Source organism: Oncorhynchus mykiss, chromosome 19 (assembly GCF_057628025.1).
Source record: "Oncorhynchus mykiss isolate SJ-2025 chromosome 19, ASM5762802v1, whole genome shotgun sequence".
NCBI classification, from domain to species: domain Eukaryota; kingdom Metazoa; phylum Chordata; class Actinopteri; order Salmoniformes; family Salmonidae; genus Oncorhynchus; species Oncorhynchus mykiss.
In genome coordinates this window covers 66,702,062-66,720,529 of record NC_143040.1, presented here as the reverse complement: position 1 = coordinate 66,720,529, position 18,468 = coordinate 66,702,062, and the positions used below count along the sequence as shown (strand labels likewise).

The following is an 18,468-nucleotide window of genomic DNA, read 5'->3' as shown; positions in this document are numbered from 1 at the left end:
TCAGTTCATCAGGCTTGCTGTGCAGCTCATCTGGAGAATTTATTCAGTCTGGTTCAGTGCATCTGTTTGCCCTGCTGGCTGGTGTGCTTGATTCACTTTGGAGTGGCGGCTGTCTGTCTGCATGGTCAGCACAAATGAATAGGAAAATCCTACGATAACGCTCTGACTCGATTTAGCGGAGGTCTGAATTGGGTAGGGCACTCACAATGACGCTTCGGCTCAATTTAGCGAAGGTCTGCCTGGGTGAGTGTGTAGCCTACGGTAACGCTTTGACCCGATTTGGCAAAGGTCTGTTTTGGTAGGTGAAAAATCCTGTATAATAACGCCTACTTGTGTTGGGGGAAGTGTATCCGGGAGGGGCTGAATTTGCAGGTCGTTTTAGGAAAAAACGTGAGTAAAAGTGTGAAAGTGGGTGTGAAAGTTGCCTGTCCTTGGTGGGGAGGGATTGCACAACCTTCCTGGGACGTCACTTAAGTGTGGCCTGGCAGGAAGGACACATTTGATCATGCACTAGGAGAGGGGAGTGTAAATGATACAGTGCCTTGCAAAAGGTATTCATCCTTGGCGTTTTTCCTATTTTGTTGCATTACAATCTGTAATTTAAATTGAATTTTATTTGGATTTCATGTAATGGATATACACAAAATAGTCCAAATTGGTGAAGTGAAATGAAAAAAAAAAAATGTTTCAAAAAATTCACCCCTTTGTTAGGAAGCCTCTAAATAAGATCTGGTGCAACCAATTACCTTCAGAAGTCACGTAATTAGTTAAATAAAGTCCACCTGTGTGCAATCTAAGTGTCACATGATCTCAGTATATATCAACTTGTTCTGAAAGGCCACAGGGTCTCCAACACCACAAAGCAAGCAGCGCAAGCAAGCAAGCAAGCAGCGCAAGCAAGCAAGCAGCGCAAGCAAGCAAGCAGCGCAAGCAAGCAAGCAGCGCAAGCAAGCAAGCAAGCAAGCAGCGCAAGCAAGCAAGCAGCGCAAGCAAGCAGCGCAAGCAAGCAAGCAAGCAAGCAAGCAGCACCATGAAGATCAAGGAGCTCTCCAAACAGGTCAGGGACAAAGTTGTGGAGAAGTATAGATCAGGGTTGGGTTATAAAAAAATATCAGAAAATTTGAACATCCCACAGAGCACCATTAAATCCATTATAAAAAATTGGAAAGAATATGGCACCACAACAAACCTGCCAAGAGAGGGCCACCCACCAAAACTCACAGACCAGGCAAGGAGGGCAGTAATCAGAGAGGCAATAAAGAGACCAAAGATAACACTGAAGGAGCTGCAAAGCTCCACAGTGGAGATTGGAGTATCTGTCCATAGGACAACTTTAAGCCGTACACTCCACAGAGCTGGGTTTTACAGAAGAGTGGCCAGAAAAAGCCATTTAAAGAAAAAAAATAAGCAAACACATTTGGTGTTCACCAAAAGGCATGTGTGGGGGACTCCCCAAACATATGGAAGAAGGTACTCTGGACAGATGAGACTAAAATTGAGCTTTTTTTTGTGAATGATTTTGGTAACGTGGGTTATCAATAATAGTGATATTTGAGGTGATTTACTAGAATAAGACATTAAGTCATCCGTATTCTCCAGTAATACATTTGCAGACATAGTATAGTATAGGTTCTAAGACAAGGTATAATTAGTGCCGTGACTAATGAATTATTATCCGGGGAAGTGGGTAGCCCAACCTTGGAAAATAGTTAATAGAAGGTGTGTATTATAGAAGGGAGGGGTAACAATGATTTAGCAAAGAGGTTACTAAACCTAAAATTAACTTTAAAATGTTTTAGTTAGTTTATGAACATTGTGGTGGTTGGCAAAACAATCAGAGACAACCACAGGGCCCTGTGAACCCATGGGCGGGGCCTAATCAGGGATACTAGGGATGCCCGGAGAATCCTACAGGGGAAGGTCAGCTGATCAAGAACCTATGCTGCAGGTTCAAAGAGAGAACAGAGGCACACCCACGATGACAGATACTGGAGCCACTTACACATGTGTAAGTCCAAATTATGCCTCTCATCTCCCAATGTCTGGAAAATATGCCAAAAATATAGGATTCTCAGGACAAACACAGCTAATTCCAATGACAGCTCCAGTTTGTCTAACAGCTGATGGTAGATCAACAATTCTCCCTATTATAGTGTCAGAACAAACTCTGATTAAGTTAAGGGAAGAGATGTAGACTAGTGAAGGTAACAAAAGACAGTCAATTGGAAATGAAGAATTTTGAATTTGAATTGTTTGGCTTGATTAAGAATTGGCTGATGTATTTTCAGGTTAATCTTAAAATAATAGATGTTTAATGAGTTTGAAGCTGTGGTTAGTGATAAAAATATAGTCATTGATAAGGAGGATTGGTGTAAACGTAATGAGTATCTGAATGGTAATATGTTATTAGTGCCTTTTTATATAGCACTCTAACGATGCGATATTTTAGTCATTTGAAAATATGAGGTTTCAATACAAGGGTAAAGGATGAGTATAGAGATTGAGCATTGAGATTGTAAAAAAAGATTAGCTGCGGTTGAAAGCAAGGAGGTAGTGGGACATTTGAAGTAGAGGTATGAGAAACATTCTTTGACAATTTTTGATTATTGTGGCTTGGTTTCCATTACGTGGAGCAGTGTCCAGTAATACAAGTAGAATGAAATTAGTATTGACTGTCAAGCTGATTAGACAGCATCAACTTTTTGAAGGGTCTACATTTGTTAAATAACAGTTTTGTATTTTACTAACCTAATGCAACATGTTAAACTGAAAAGATTACTGGAAAGGGGTTTTCGGATTGTTTATTTTCAATTCAGTTTTAAAATGGGTATGCAGTAGGATGGAAACGTTTTGAAATGTTTTTAAATGGTTTCGGAAGGTCATGGAAAGAAAAGGGAGAGGAAATATTTTAATTTTTTTTTTTTTTTTTTTTACCTTTATTTAACCAGGCAAGTCAGTTAAGAACAAATTCTTATTTTCAATGACAGCCTGGGAACAGTGGGTTAACTGCCTGTTCAGGGGCAGAACGACAGATTTGTACCTTGTCAGCTCGGGGGTTTGAACTCGCAACCTTCCGGTTACTAGTCCAACGCTCTAACCACTAGGCTACCCTGCCGCCCCAATGGTGTCGAATGCCCTGTATCCTCACTTTCTGATGAGGCCTGATCAATCTCACTAGAAATGATCGAAACCGGTGGGATTTCATTAGAAAATGAATGAAAAACACCAGTTTCAAATTCAAATTCAAATTGCACCATTACTTTGAGATACTATTATTTCCTTAGGGACTTATAAAACAAATTAATTCTAAAGTTGATTAGTTATTCGAATCCGTTTATTTTTTATGATGTTTTTGAATCACATGTTCATAGGGAAAATGACCCGTTCCCTGGGGTCCTGGTCTTTGGGTAAATCTATATAATATGTACTTTGTTCAGTCTGCATATAGAAGGGAAAATATATGTCAATAAGGGATGACAGTTACTCCAAATGGATTGTGATAAATGTATTGATGATTTTGTTTTTTGTTTTTGTTTCCATACAAATTTCACCAGATTGGGATTTATGGAGTGTGGGATTCTAGGAGGGGTTAGGGTGATAACTTCATGATCTGGTAACTCTTCCGAGAGGTCGCCAGTAGAATAAAGGAGTTATCATAGACGGTGACGTCAGATTGTGTCTTAACGCATGGTTGGAATCCTTTGACCACAGTGTGTGTAAACCTCAAACCCCTCTCTAACCGGCTGGAGAAAGAGCGACAAAGGTGAAGCAATACGACAGTGATTATCACTTCTATCTGAGTCTACACACTGCCAACAGTTTGGACTAAATATGCATTGAGATACTGATCTTTCATTACCAGGCCACTTATGACGGGAAAACAGGGACAAAGGGGGGCTGTAATGAGAATAGTTAATACTGGCACTAAAAGGGTTTGTTTATAAATGTACATTTTAATAGGGATGATGTGTGCTAAGTTGAGAAGGTTGAATTTGAGTTAACTAAGGACTGTTATTCTGAATTTGGGTTGGATAATTCATTAAATGATTTAGTTATGATTTGGATATAGCAAGAGAGAGTTGCTTTTGAACGGTGAGGGTTGGGGGCACTGTTTAAAAGTATTAGGCCTAGGGAAGCTCTGGAAACCTTATCTCTAAGTATCCTTTGATAGGGAGGTTGTTAGAACTTACTGGATAATAGCTTGGGTTAACTTGGTGACAGGGGGGGCAGTATTGAGTAGCTTGGATGAATAACGTGCCCAGAGTGAACTGCCTGCTACTCTGTCCCAGATGCTAATATATGCATATTATTAGTAGTATTGGATAGAAAACACTCTAAAGTTTCTAAAACTGTTTGAATGATGTCTGTGAGTATAACAGAACTCATATGGCAGGTGAAAACCTGAGACAAATTCAACCAGGAAGTGGGAAATCTGAGGTTTGTAGTTTAATTTAAGTGATTACCTATCCAATATGCTGTGTCTATGTGGCCATATTGCACTTCCCAAGGCTTCCAGCAGATGTCAACAGTCTTTAGAAAGTTGTTTGAGGCTTCTATTGTGGAAGGGGGTCGAATAAGAGCTGTTTCAACAAGTGGACTGGGCTGTGGCCAATCAGTTGTTTACTATGCGGTCACGCAGGCGCGCCGTTCCTTCTTTTTCCTCTGTAATGAATACGCTATTGTCCGGTTGGAATATTATTGAAGATTTATTATAAAAAGGATTGATTGTAAAGATCGTTTGACATGTTTCTACAAACTGTAATGGAACTCTTTTGACTTTTCGTCTGGATTTTGCGCTCGCGCATTGTGCCTTTGGAATAGTGAACTAAATGCGCGAACAAAACTGAGCTATTTGGAATATGGACGCAATCGAACAAAACATAAATTTATTGTGGAAGTGGGAGTCCTGGGAGTGCATTCTGACGAAGATCAGCAAAGGTAATTGAAGATTTATAATGCTATTTATGACTTTGTTTGACTCCACAACTTGGCGGGTAACTGTATGGCTTACTTTTGTGGCTGAACGCTGTTCTCAGATGATTGAATACTGTGCTTTTGCCGTAAAGCTTTTTTGAAATCTGACAGCGGTTGCATTAAGAGCAAGTTTATCTTTAATTCTATGTAAAACATGTATCTTTCATCAAAGTTTATGATGAGTATTTCTGTTGTTCGATGTGGCTCTCTGCAATTTCTCCGGATGTTTTGGAGGCATTTCTGAACATGGCGCCAATGTAAACTAAGGTTTTTGGATACAAATATGAACTTGATCATACAAAACATACATGTATTGTGTGACATTGAGTCCTGGGAGTGTCATCTGATGAAGATCGTCAAAGGTTAGTGATTAATTTTATCTATATTTCTGCTTTTTGTGACACCTCCCTTTGTTTGGAAAATGGCTGAATGATTTCTGTGACTAGTTGCTGACCTAATATGTTCTGCTTTCGCCGAAAAGCCTTTTTGAAATCAGACACTGTGGTTGGATTAACGAGAAGTGTATCTTTAATGGTGTAAAATACTTATGGTTGAGGAATTTTAATTATGAGATTTCTGTTGTTTTGAATTTGGCGCCCTGCAATTTCACTGGCTGTTGGCGAGGTGGGACGCTAGCGTCCCGAACGATCCCAGAGAGGTTAACATAAAGGTTTTAGTTTTTTGTTTCTTTTGTTTTACTATGTCATCAGAATTTTTTGTTAACTTGTTGTCACAACTTTTTTGTTAACTTGTTGTCACGACTTCGACGTCACCGGCCTTCTAGCCATCGCCGATCCACTTTTCATTTTCCATTTGTTTTGTCTTTGTCACACCTGGTTTGCAATCTACCTCTCATCCATTTTAACAATTTTATCTCCAGTTTCTCATTCACATTGGTGAGTCAGGACCAAACATCTCCTTTCACATATAGTGTTAAAGCATGTGCATTTCTTAACCTCGGGCAAGGCCATCTCAGTTATGTAGAATACAAGAAAAATAATAAAACAATGAACTAAACATCATAAACCCTTATAATGTCAATCTCAATATGATACCTAAACATATTGCCCTCCCTCACTGACACCTCTCGGACAACTATGTTTGACATAAGTGAAAAACCTGTCAGAGGATTGAGGACAAAGCCTATGTCACATACATGTCTAGGGTGAAGAGATATTCAGAAGGTCTAACATCATTTATCATTCAGCAACTGTTACATTGAGTACATGGTTATATTCTGTTATACTCTGCTCCAGTTTCAACTGTTCTGCCTGAGGCTCTGGAATCCTGACCTGTTCACCGGACGTGCTACCTGTCCCAGACCTGCTGTTTTCAACTCTCTAGATACAGCAGGAGTGGTAGAGATATTCTTAATGATCGGCTATGAAAAGCCAACTGACATTTACTCCTGAGGTGCTGACTTGCTGCACCCTCGACAACTACTGTGATTATTATTATTTGACCATGCTGGTCATTTTTGAACATTTGAACATCTTGGCCATGTTCTGTTATAATCTCCACCCCGCACAACCAGAAGAGGACTGGCCACCCCACATAGCCTGGTTCCTCTCTAGGTTTCATCCTAGGTTTTGGCCATTCTAGGGAGTTTTTCCTAGCTACCGTGCTTCTACACCTGCATTGCTTGCTGTTTGGGGTTTTAGGCTGGGTTTCTGTACAGCACTTTGAGACATCAGCTGATGTACGAAGGGCTATATAAATAAAATTGATTTGATCTATGCATAGCCACTTTAATAACTCTACCTACATGTACATAATTACCTGTTACCCCGACACGGTTCCTCCCGCACATTGACACATTGACTCTGTACGGGTACCCCCTGTATATAGCCCCGCTATTGTTATTTACTGCTGCTCTTTAATGATTTGTTATTCTTCTCTCTTACTTTTTGGAGGGATTTTCTTAAAACTGCATTGTTGATTAAGGGCTTGTAAGTAAGCATTTCACTGTAAGATCTATGTCTATTTTATTTGGCGCATGTGACAAATACATTAAAACATTTTTTTAAATGTATGCACCTAAAATGTGGATGCGATCCGCCAACCCAATCTTAAAGAAGAATCCCCTCTGTCCATTAACCCATTCACCTTAGTTAGCTAGCTGGCTATTACGCTGCGTTCATAACCAAGTAGGAAGGTGGTATTTGCCACATTAGACTGAGAGAAAAAACTGTCAAACGGGTCATTGATAGTGGACAACTCTGTTTATGGTAAGAACTAAAAACAAATTGTTGATACAAAATGGATTCTGCTCATCTTCCTTTTGATTTATAAAGTTAAAGCAGATCCGAATGTACTTTTTTATTAGCAAAACAATCACAATGCTTCTAAAGACGTTTTGACGGGATTTCCCAGTTCAAAACGTGGATGCACCCATATTGCATTTACGGCTACACACTTAGCATTAGCGAACATGAACCCGCAAGCTGGCTACGCGCTGAAGCCAGGCACAACAGCTCCATCACAGATAGTCGAAAAATGAGCTATTGGTTAGTTATAAAAATATTTGGCTCTATGGTTAGCCACAGTAGTTAGCTAGCTTTGTAACTCAACCAAGAAGCTGCATAGCAATATCTTCCTGTGTCTATAGCATATATGCCACTACAACAGATATGTCACTAGTACCATGACGGGGGATAATCGCAGTAGCTAACGCTACTTTACAATTCAGTGGTTCAGGAGAAAGTACAGTAAATGTATGTAGGTCATCAATTTTGTCCCGTTCCAAATGTGTGAAGCCTGTGCAGGAACCCATTGATCCACATCTTCGAAATAAAAGTTGGAATTATATCTCAAGCTCTTTACATTAGCGCACAACCTTTTTGACAACTTTTATTTTGAAATCAGTCAGTCGGAACCAACACAATTCCGACAAGCACCGTCGACGTTTTAAACAGACTTACATTGTCGTTTACGCATTTCTCTTTATGTCCTTCTCATTCAAAGTAACTGGATTTTCTCTTTGACATGACAACAATATTATAACCTCTCTTATTACGGTAAATAAATTCACAGTGGAACTGAATAGATCAACTACTTGTTTGTGAGGGGATACATTTGCCCTGAACACTTCCCAGCCAACAAGCAGGCTGATGCAAGTGGAATGAGTTGATTTTACCGGCGTCATAGAATCTGAAAGGTGCGTGCATTTGAATTATTTTGAAACATTTGGAATATTTCAAAATCGAAACTATTTTGAATATTTCCTTTGATGTACTCGTGTTTATTTAAAAAAAAAACATCCTATCAAACCGAAAGCCACTGTCATGGCGTGGTAGAGTAGATCAGAACAACGTTATGGCAAACATATGGGCTAACCACCATGCTAAGCTAGCTTTAGCAGTGGAGATAGAGAGGTTCTTGAATCACAACATATGCACCTTAAACCTTCCTTTCTGTTCAGGTGGCTTCATGGACCATAGGAAAAACTAGATATCTATTGCTGTTCATTGTGGAAATGATTTCAAACCACCCCTGACAGCAATGTGTGTTTTGTTGATTTTAAATACCCCATACATTAGGTAGCTAGTCATTTTAGTGGACAAACTACTGAACAAATTTCGGAGATTTTAGTTCTGAGTTAACCAAGATTAGCTAGCTACTTTCTCTAGCACAGGGAACTGAAAACCCTGGCCTTATCTTTACCATGCAAAATGTCATCTTATGACAAGACACACTAGATAGCTTGTTAACTAATGCAATGGCCTGTGTGCTACTTGACGTCAACTACTGTATATGAAATTGTGTCACACAATCTTGTATCTCTTAGGTCCTGACCAAGTTGAAGATGACAGACTGTCTGGGAGACAGGGCTGGGGATATGACCCCAATGGACCTATATGAGAAACTAACATCACAAGGAGACACAGTCCGAACTCTGAAAACTGAAAAGGCTGCAAAAGTGAGCTTTTAGAATGATTTATTCCATTTATTTTTGCAGGATAAAATTGAGATGCACCATCTCGTTTTCAAGTGTCCCCCAAAAAATACAATACTTAGTAACAAGAATAATATGGCAATTACTAACGGTCCAATAATAACAATGATATACAAATAAAACGGCATAGAAAAGTTGTAAAACTAACAATAGGCCTACAACTAACAAACTACTGCTACAACTAATATAAAACTAAGTACCTATAACATATACATATTTAGAAATATTTTCACATGGGGATGTTTTCTATTAGTTAAGAACACAACCAGTGTGTTCTTATGCTGTATCATGTCATAATAAGTGGCTAAGTGTTGTGCAATACAGTCCCCGATACAACACTGGTCATATCGTCTTCGTATAGTGAATTATTCCATGATAATGATCCACCGTGATGTTATTGTATTACCTTTTAATCTTATGTTGTTTTTGGATTGCAGGCTGATATTGACGCTGCTGTACAGTTGCTGCTGAAGCTAAAAGTGGACTACAAGCAGGTAACAGGTCAGGACTACAAGACTGGATGTCCACCCTCAGAATGCGTTGTTTCACAAGACAACGGGCCAGCTGCAGATGGGGAGGACATGGTCGACCCCTGGAATGTCTCCACCACCAACGCCAAAGGAGTGGACTACGACAAGCTGATAGGTCAGAGGGGAAAGCATAATGTTAGATCTCTGGGCAGAATCTGAATTTATGCACAGCGCACGCTTCACTTGATAATTGTGTAAATCATGCATTGATGGAAGAATTGTCAGAGTTATGTATGAATCTTCAAGTTAGGAGTTGGGCCTCTCTGAAAATGAATGAGCCTTGTGAGATATGTCAATATCTCACACGTTGCTGTAAACTTGCTTCAAACACATGGACGTTATCGAATGTCAAACTCTTAAAAAATAAAAAATAAATAAAAAAATTGTCAGAGCATAATTAATGGTATCGGTAGATTGTGTACTGACGTTTCTTTTCAGTGAGGTTTGGCAGTAGCAAGATTGACCAAGAGCTGGTGGACAGAATAGAGAGAGTCTCGGGACAGAAGGCACACCGGTTTTTACGCAGAGGAATCTTCTTCTCTCACAGGTCAGTTATGTTAGTCAGTTATTTGAATGTACTCTATAGAGGGTGGTCCATCTGCCTTTATGTCTATCTGTCTGGGATTTAGCATGAGCAATTGATACCACGTAGTAAACATATAGTCTTAATCTGCTCTCATCTTGTCTTGGGGGCATTTTAGGGTGTGTCATATGCTGTAACTCTATGGTTTGTCTTTTTCCAGAGATATGCACCAGGTTCTGGACACGTATGAGAAGAACAAGTCTTTCTACCTCTACACGGGCAGAGGACCCTCCTCAGATGCCTTGCACATGGGCCACCTCATCCCTTTCATCTTTACAAAGTGAGTCTGTTGGTATACGTAGCCACGGTTGGGATCTATTCCATTTCCCTTCCAGTCAATTCAGAAAGTAAACCAAATTCAGAGTTTTTTCTGTGAAAAGCATAGAAGAGAATTGGACATCCAGTGTACTTCCTGAATTGACTGGAATTAAAATGGAATTGACCCCAACCCTGATTAGTATTAGTGAGATGGAGGGACTTGACACTATTAATAACCACCAAAAGTTCTCCCTACACTATGGTACATCCCTGACCTTTTGTCCCAGACCCTTTGTCCCAGACCGGGAAACACTCGAGACCCTACCTACTGTATAACAAACTGCCTATAATAACAAATACAGTACTTTATAACACATTGCCAATAATAACAGATGCTGTATAAAACACTGCCTATAATAACAGATACTGTATAACACACTGCTTATAATAACAGATACTGTATAACACACTGCCTATAATAACAGATACTGTATAAAACACTGCCTATAATAACAGATACTGTATAACACACTGCTTATAATAACAGATACTGTATAACACACTGCTTATAATAACAGATACTGTATAACACACTGCTTATAATAACAGATACTGTATAACACACTGCTTATAATAACAGATACTGTATAACACACTGCTTATAATAACAGATACTGTATAACACACTGCTTATAATAACAGATACTGTATAACACACTGCCTATAATAACAGATACTGTATAACACACTGCCTATAATAACAGATACTGTATAACACACTGCTTATAATAACAGATACTGCATAACACTGTCTATAATAACAGATACTGCATAACACTGTCTATAATAACATACTGTATAAAACACTGCCTATAATAACAGATACTGTAAAACACTGCTTATAATAACATACTGTATAAAACACTGTCTATAATAACATACTGTGTAAAACACTGACTATAATAACAGATAACCTAAACCCCAGCGCTTCAAGTCAGGTTTGTAGAAGAAAGGTCTACTTTAGACTGACTTCGTGATTTAAGGTCGATCGAATGGCAGTGGATTCAGATCAGAGTTGAGAGTAAAGGGTTTTTGCTCTACCTGTTCCCAGATGGCTGCAGGACACGTTTGACATCCCGCTGGTGATCCAGCTGACGGATGATGAGAAGTACCTGTGGAAGGACCTGTCCCTGGAGGACTGTCACCGTTACACTATGGAGAACGCCAAGGACATCATCGCCTGCGGCTTCGACATCAACAAGACCTTCATCTTCTCTGACCTGGACTACATGGGGTACGTAACTAAATCACAGACCCCTGATCAAGGATCAGATCCCCTCCGGCTATCTAATGCTATTCATTATGATCTGAAAGGCTGATCCTAGATTGACTGATGCTTTGTGGATATGGGCCCTGGGTCTCATATACCTAAGAGGTGCAGGGACTCTACTGTGTGTTTTAGAACTATTAAATATTAGTGGTTTCAGAATTCCCTCATCATGCTCTTTGAGCATTTATACATCATGGGAGTACTGAAGAAAAGTTATTTAAAATATATATATATATACTGCTCAAAAAAATAAAGGGAACACTTAAACAACACAATGTAACTCCAAGTCAATCGTACTTCTGTGAAATCAAACTGTCCACTTAGGAAGCAACACTGATTGACAATAAATTTCACATGCTGTTGTGCAAATGGAATAGACAACAGGTGGAAATTATAGGCAATTAGCAAGACACCCCCAATAAAGGAGTGGTTCTCCAGGTGGTGACCACAGACCACTTCTCAGTTCCTTTGCTTCCTGGCTGATGTTTTGGTCACTTTTGAATGCTGGCGGTGCTTTCACTCTAGTGGTAGCATGAGACGGAGTCTACAACCCACACAAGTGGCTCAGGTAGTGCAGCTCATCCAGGATGGCACATCAATGCGAGCTGTGGCAAGAAGGTTTGCTGTGTCTGTCAGCGCAGTGTCCAGAGCATGGAGGCGCTACCAGGAGACAGGCCAGTACATCAGGAGACGCTGAGGAGGCCGTAGGAGGGCAACAACCCAGCAGCAGGACAGCTACCTCCGCCTTTGTGCAAGGAGGAGCAGGATGAGCACTGCCAGAGCCCTGCAAAATGACCTCCAGCAGGCCACAAATGTGCATATGTCTGCTCAAACGGTCAGAAACAGACTCCATGAGCGTGGTATGAGGGCCAGACGTCCACAGGTGGGGGTTGTGCTTACAGCCCAACACCGCGCTGGACTTTTGGCATTTTTCAGAGAACACCAAGATTGGCAAATTCGCCACTGGCGCCCTGTGCTCTTCACAGATGAAAGCAGGTTCACACTGAACATGTGACAGAGTCTGGAGACGCCGTGGAGAACGTTCTGCTGCCTGCAACATCCTCCAGCATGACTGGTTTGGCGGTGGGTCAGTCATGGTGTGGGGTGGCATTTCTTTGGGGAGCCGCACAGACCTCCTTGTGCTCGCCAGACGTAGCCTGACTGCCATTAGGTTCCCGAGATGAGATCCTCAGACCCCTTGTGAGACCATATACTGGTGCGGTTGGCCCTGGGTTCCTCCTAATGCAAGATAATGCTAGACCTCATGTGGCTGGAGTGTGTCAGCAGTTCCTGCAAGAGGAAGGCATTGATGCTATGGACTTGCCCGCCCGTTCCCCAGACCTGAATCCAATTGAGCACATCTGGGACATCGTGTCTCGCTCCATCCACCAACAGACTGTCCAGGAGTTGGCGGATGCTTTAGTCCAGGTCTGGGAGGAGATCCCTCAGGAGACCATCCGCCACCTCATCAGGAGCATGCCCAGGCGTTGTAGGGAAGTCATACAGGCACGTGAAGGCCACACACACTACTGAGCCTCATTTTGACTTGTTTTAAGGACATTACATCAACGTTGGATCAGCCTGTAGTGTGGTTTTCCACGTAAATTTTGAGTGTGACTCCAAATCCAGACCTCCATGGGTTGATACATTTGATTTCCATTGATCATTTTTGTGATTTTGTTGTCAGCATATTCAACTCTGTAAAGAAAAAAGTATTTAATAAGAATATTTAATTCATTCAGATCTAGGATGTGTTATTTGAGTGTTCCCTTTTATTTTTTTGAGCATTGTATATATATTAATCCCATGTCTGTTCACTGATCTCCCAGAAGATGGTGCTATAGTGCAGTCAATATTTAGATAGTAGGCTACATTGCTCTCAACCTTTCACTCATGAGCCTTCTGTCATCATAATTCTTCACCATAATTATTTTTTATCTCCCAGCCTGATGAGACTGGGAGATACTAAAGTCTGATGGTTATCCTTCAATTAGAAGTAGCTCACAGTGACAAATACTTTACCTATTTAAAGTGCATCTGATTCCTACTAGTGGTAATTCTTTTTATATATAAATTCAGTAAAAAAAGAAACGTCCTCTCACTGTCAACTATGTTTATTTTCAGCAAACTTAACATGTGTAAATATTTGTATGAACATAACAAGATTTAACAACAGACATAAACTGAACAAGTTCCACAGACATGTGACTGACAGAAATGTTATGTGTCCCTGAACAGAGAGGGGGGGGGATCAAATTCAAAAGTAACAGTCAGTATCTGGTGTGGCCACCAGCTGCATTAAGTACTGCAGTGCATCTCCTCCTCATGGACTGCACCAGATTTGCTAGTTCTTGCTGTGAGATGTTACTCCACTCTTCCACCAAGGCACCTGCAGGTTCCCGGACATTTTATGGGGGGAATGGCCCTAGCCCTCACCCTCTGATCCAACAGGTCCCAGACGTGCTCAATGGGATTGAGATCCGGGCTCTTCGCTGGCCATGGCAGAAGACTGACATTCCTGTCTTGCAGGAAATCACACACCGAACTAGCAGTATGGGGGAGGAGGGAGGAGGATGTCTTCCCTGTAACACACAGCATTGAGATTGCCTGCAATAACAAGAAACTCAGTCTGATGATGCTGTGACACACCGCCCCAGACCATGATGGACCCTCCACCTCCAAATTGATCCCGCTCCAGAGTACATGCCTCGGTGTAACGCTCGTTCCTTCAACGATAAATAACGATCAGCTGTCCGTCCTGTCTCCCTGTAGCTCTGTCTTAGGCGTCTCACAGTACAGACATTGCCATTTATTGCCCTGGCCACATCTGCAGTCCTCATGCCTCCTTGCAGCATGTCTAAGGCACGTTCACGCAGGGACCATGGGCATCTTTCTTTTGGTGTTTTTCAGAGTCAGTCGAAAGGCCTCTTTAGTGTCCTAATTTTTCATAACTGTGACCTTAATTGCCTACCGTCTGTAAGCTGTTAGTGTCTTAACGACCGTTCCACAGGTGCATGTTCATTAATTGTTTATGGTTCATTGAACAAGCATGGGAAACAGTGTTTAAACCCTTTACAATGAAGATCTGTGAAGTTATTTGGATTTTTATGAATTATCTTTGAAAGACAGAGTCCTGAAAAGGGGAAATGTCTTTTTTTGCTCAGTTTATATATATGTTTTACCCTTTAACTAGGCAAGTCAGTTAAGAACAAATTCTTATTCATAATGAGGTTGGCATGTCAGCTATGTTGTCTTTTTTGCTGATTGTTTTGTCTCCACAGGGCGTCCCCAGACTTCTACAGGAATGTGGTGAAAGTACAGAAGCATGTGACTTTCAACCAGGTCAAAGGCATCTTTGGATTTGGCGACAGTGACTGCATCGGTAAGAGAGACGACTTGTAGGAATTGAGTCAACACCTGTTGAGGAATTATACAAATGCCGGGATTTCACTTTCATTATGAATAAGCACTTTCTGAGTAGCATTAGTGTTGCTACAATGTGATCAGGGTCATATTCACTAGAAACCTAAAGCGGGGAAAAAAACTAACTCAAACAAAGAGGGACTAACTGTCCAATAAGAAACACTAATTTTCTGATGCAAAACGTTGTTTTACTATGGTGTGCACTAATGAATACAGCCCAGGTGAATGCTTTTTAAAAGCTAAGTATTCCTCCCTCTCTCACCCATCCCAGGAAAGATTGCCTTCCCCGCCATCCAGGCCGCTCCGTCGTTCAGTAGCTCTTTCCCTCAGATCTTCAAGGGCAGAAAAGATGTCCAGTGTCTCATTCCCTGTGCCATAGACCAGGTCAGTCAAGCATCACAGCGCAACCAGGACATACTGTCTGCTAAAGATTTAACAACCAGGACACACTGTCTGCTAACCTGTAACAACCAGGACATACTGTCTGCTAACCTGTAACAACCAGGACACACTGTCTGCTAACCTGTAACAACCAGGACACTGTCTGCTAACCTGTAACAACCAGGACACACTGTCTGCTAACCTGTAACAACCAGGACACACTGTCTGCTAACCTGTAACAACCAGGACACACTGTCTGCTAACCTGTAACAACCAGGACATACTGTCTGCTAACCTGTAACAACCAGGACACACTGTCTGCTAACCTGTAACAACCAGGACACTGTCTGCTAACCTGTAACAACCAGGACACACTGTCTGCTAACCTGTAACAACTAGGACATACTGTCTGCTAACCTGTAACAACCAGGACACACTGTCTGCTAACCTGTAACAACCAGGACACACTGTCTGCTAACCTGTAACAACCAGGACACACTGTCTGCTAACCTGTAACAGCTAGGACACTGTCTGCTAACCCTAACCTTTAACAACTAGGACACACTGTCTGCTAACCTGTAACAACCAGGACACACCGTCTGCTAACCTGTAACAACCAGGACACACTGTCTGCTAACCTGTAACACCCAGGACACTGTCTGCTAACCCTAACCTTTAACAACTAGGACACACTGTCTGCTAACCTGTAACACCCAGGACATACTATCTGCTAACCTGTAACAGCTAGGACACTGTCTGCTAACCTGTAACAACCAGGACACACTGTCTGCTAACCTGTAACAGCTAGGACACTGTCTGCTAACCTTTAACACCCAGGACACACTGTCTGCTAACCTGTAACAACCAGAACACTGTCTGCGAAAGATTTAACAGTTAATTTTAGAAATTGGCTGCTTTGACTGATCATCTACACTACTCTGACTAGTGGCAACTGATTAACCTCAACCTCTCTTCCTACAGACTATGCTTGTGACTTCATTTTCATTTAGCCAGAATAAAATCCTGCAAGGTTAAAATCAGAAGGATCTGAGTAGCAGGGTCTGACAGCAAATAACTATAAAGTTCAGTCTGATATGTTTAAGTTCATTGGGACATAATGTAGCGTTACATCTAGAGCACTATAACGGTTTTGAAGATATATCCATCCTCTACCCCTTAAGGACCCTTACTTCCGGATGACCCGGGATGTGGCCCCCAGGATCGGCTACCCCAAGCCCGCCCTGTTGCACTCTACCTTCTTTCCAGCGCTGCAGGGGGCCCAGACCAAGATGTCCGCCAGTGACGCCAACTCCTCCATCTTCCTCACAGACACGCCCAAGCAGATCAAAAATAAGGTGACACTGAAGCTTTCTAATACCCTGTTGCCATCTCGAACTATACTGGCTCGGGTGTTTTATTTTTAACTCGTCCTTTCTATCAATAGTGAATGCTTAACCAGATTGGCACAGTACAGCCCAGCTTAGTAGACTAAATACAGTACATTTAATTTATTACTTCCACATGGCAGTCAAATACAGTCACCTGAAATGGAAATCATATTACATTTGATCGATTGATAAGAGAATGGTTTACAGGAAACAAGAGGGGGAAAAACTGTAATTCATGTTCGAGTTGTCATTTTTGCTGTCATCACCTAGGTGAACAAGCACGCCTTCTCCGGAGGGAAAGACACGGTAGAGGAGCACAGGAAATATGGCGGCAACCCCGATGTGGACGTGTCCTTTATGTACCTGACCTTCTTCCTGGAGGACGACGAGCAGCTGGAGAAAATCCGACAGGTGAGGGGGGGGGGGCGTGCTGCCGGACAAATGCCAGAGAACCCAATGCACTTGGACTGGAACAATAGACAGACATGGATCAACCTTTTTACAGTATTGCTGTCAAGGTTTAGAATATGGTGTTATATTGACAGCCACACTGTCCTACATTGTGAAGTGTGTATATTTATTATTTTACCTAGTTACATAGCCCTACATTTGAATTGGTGTTTTTAACCCAAACAACCATACTATCAATGACTACCCTAACAGTTGAAAAATAACCTGAAATAACCTTATAGGAAATAAGCAAACTAAGTTTTCTATTTGGTATTAAAACTCTTGTACGCGGCGGGACATTTGACTGTGCCAGACAAAATTGTGCCAGTCTGTTTTCTAAAAATCTCCCCAAATGAACACTGATGCTTTGTGTGTGTCAGTCTTATCCGAATGATTAACTGTCTAGATTTCTAGCCTGGTCACTCTCCAATGATGTGCTGTAGCCATCTATTCTATTGATGTCATGCCATGTTTGGCCTGGCAAAAGCACAAACAGACTGGACCACCAGGCTAATGATTTCCAGGAAATAAAGTTCTATGCTGTATTGTGTCATAAGTATAATAATCCCACTCATTGCTGTGTTGTATCTCTGTCTCCAGGACTACGCCAGTGGAGCCCTGCTAACCGGTGAGCTGAAGAAGCGTCTGATAGAGACCCTGCAGCCAATGATCACATCCCATCAGGAGAGACGCAAGCAGGTCACAGAAGAGACCGTCAAGCAGTTCATGACCCCGAGACCTCTAAATTACAGTTTCTAGCCCGTGCGTAGCCAGTTTTATTCATGTGCTAAGTCCTGACACAATGTTGGAGGTCATTCAGGTCAAAACTCAGCAGAGGAGTGTTCAGCAGAGCACAACGTTGTGGAACATTCAGATATAAATATATTTTGTAGAATAGATATGCCTCTGACATGTAGAATAAAGGAATCGTTTCTATTCATGATATTTCTATCTGCAACGTTCCACAACCTCCTACTGGATGTGTCCCAGGTCTCATCACATGCGCCATACTAGAAACATGAAACTTAAATGTGTCAACGACATATCCCCATGCTGAGCAGTTCGTGTCTAATGATTAACTAACTATGATATGGCTTCACATCAAACTTACCAAGCATTGACAAAGGAAGTCTTATTTTGGTTTGTGCTAACAGCAATACCGTTGGATGAATAAAATAATGTCTGTCTTGTGAATC

General features: G+C 41.4%; 1 protein-coding gene across 2 annotated transcripts; it reads left to right on the top strand.

Moving 5' to 3' along the window:
• The first annotated feature begins 7,074 nt into the window (after window positions 1–7,074).
• wars1 (tryptophanyl-tRNA synthetase 1) lies at window positions 7,075–18,466 on the top strand. Of its 2 annotated transcripts, none has more exons than XM_036955164.2 (11): window positions 7,075–7,202; window positions 8,762–8,893; window positions 9,367–9,574; window positions 9,898–10,006; window positions 10,203–10,322; window positions 11,412–11,594; window positions 14,912–15,012; window positions 15,325–15,437; window positions 16,616–16,789; window positions 17,093–17,233; window positions 17,873–18,466. In XM_036955164.2, the coding sequence occupies exons 1-11, from the start codon at window positions 7,200–7,202 to the stop codon at window positions 18,029–18,031; spliced, it is 1,443 nt and encodes a 480-aa protein (XP_036811059.2). In that variant the 5' UTR covers window positions 7,075–7,199; the 3' UTR covers window positions 18,032–18,466. The 2 variants fall into 2 exon arrangements, with proteins under 2 accessions (XP_036811059.2, XP_036811060.2); XM_036955165.2 differs by lacking the exon at window positions 7,075–7,202 and adding an exon at window positions 7,593–8,131.
• The last annotated feature ends 2 nt before the right edge of the window (window positions 18,467–18,468 follow it).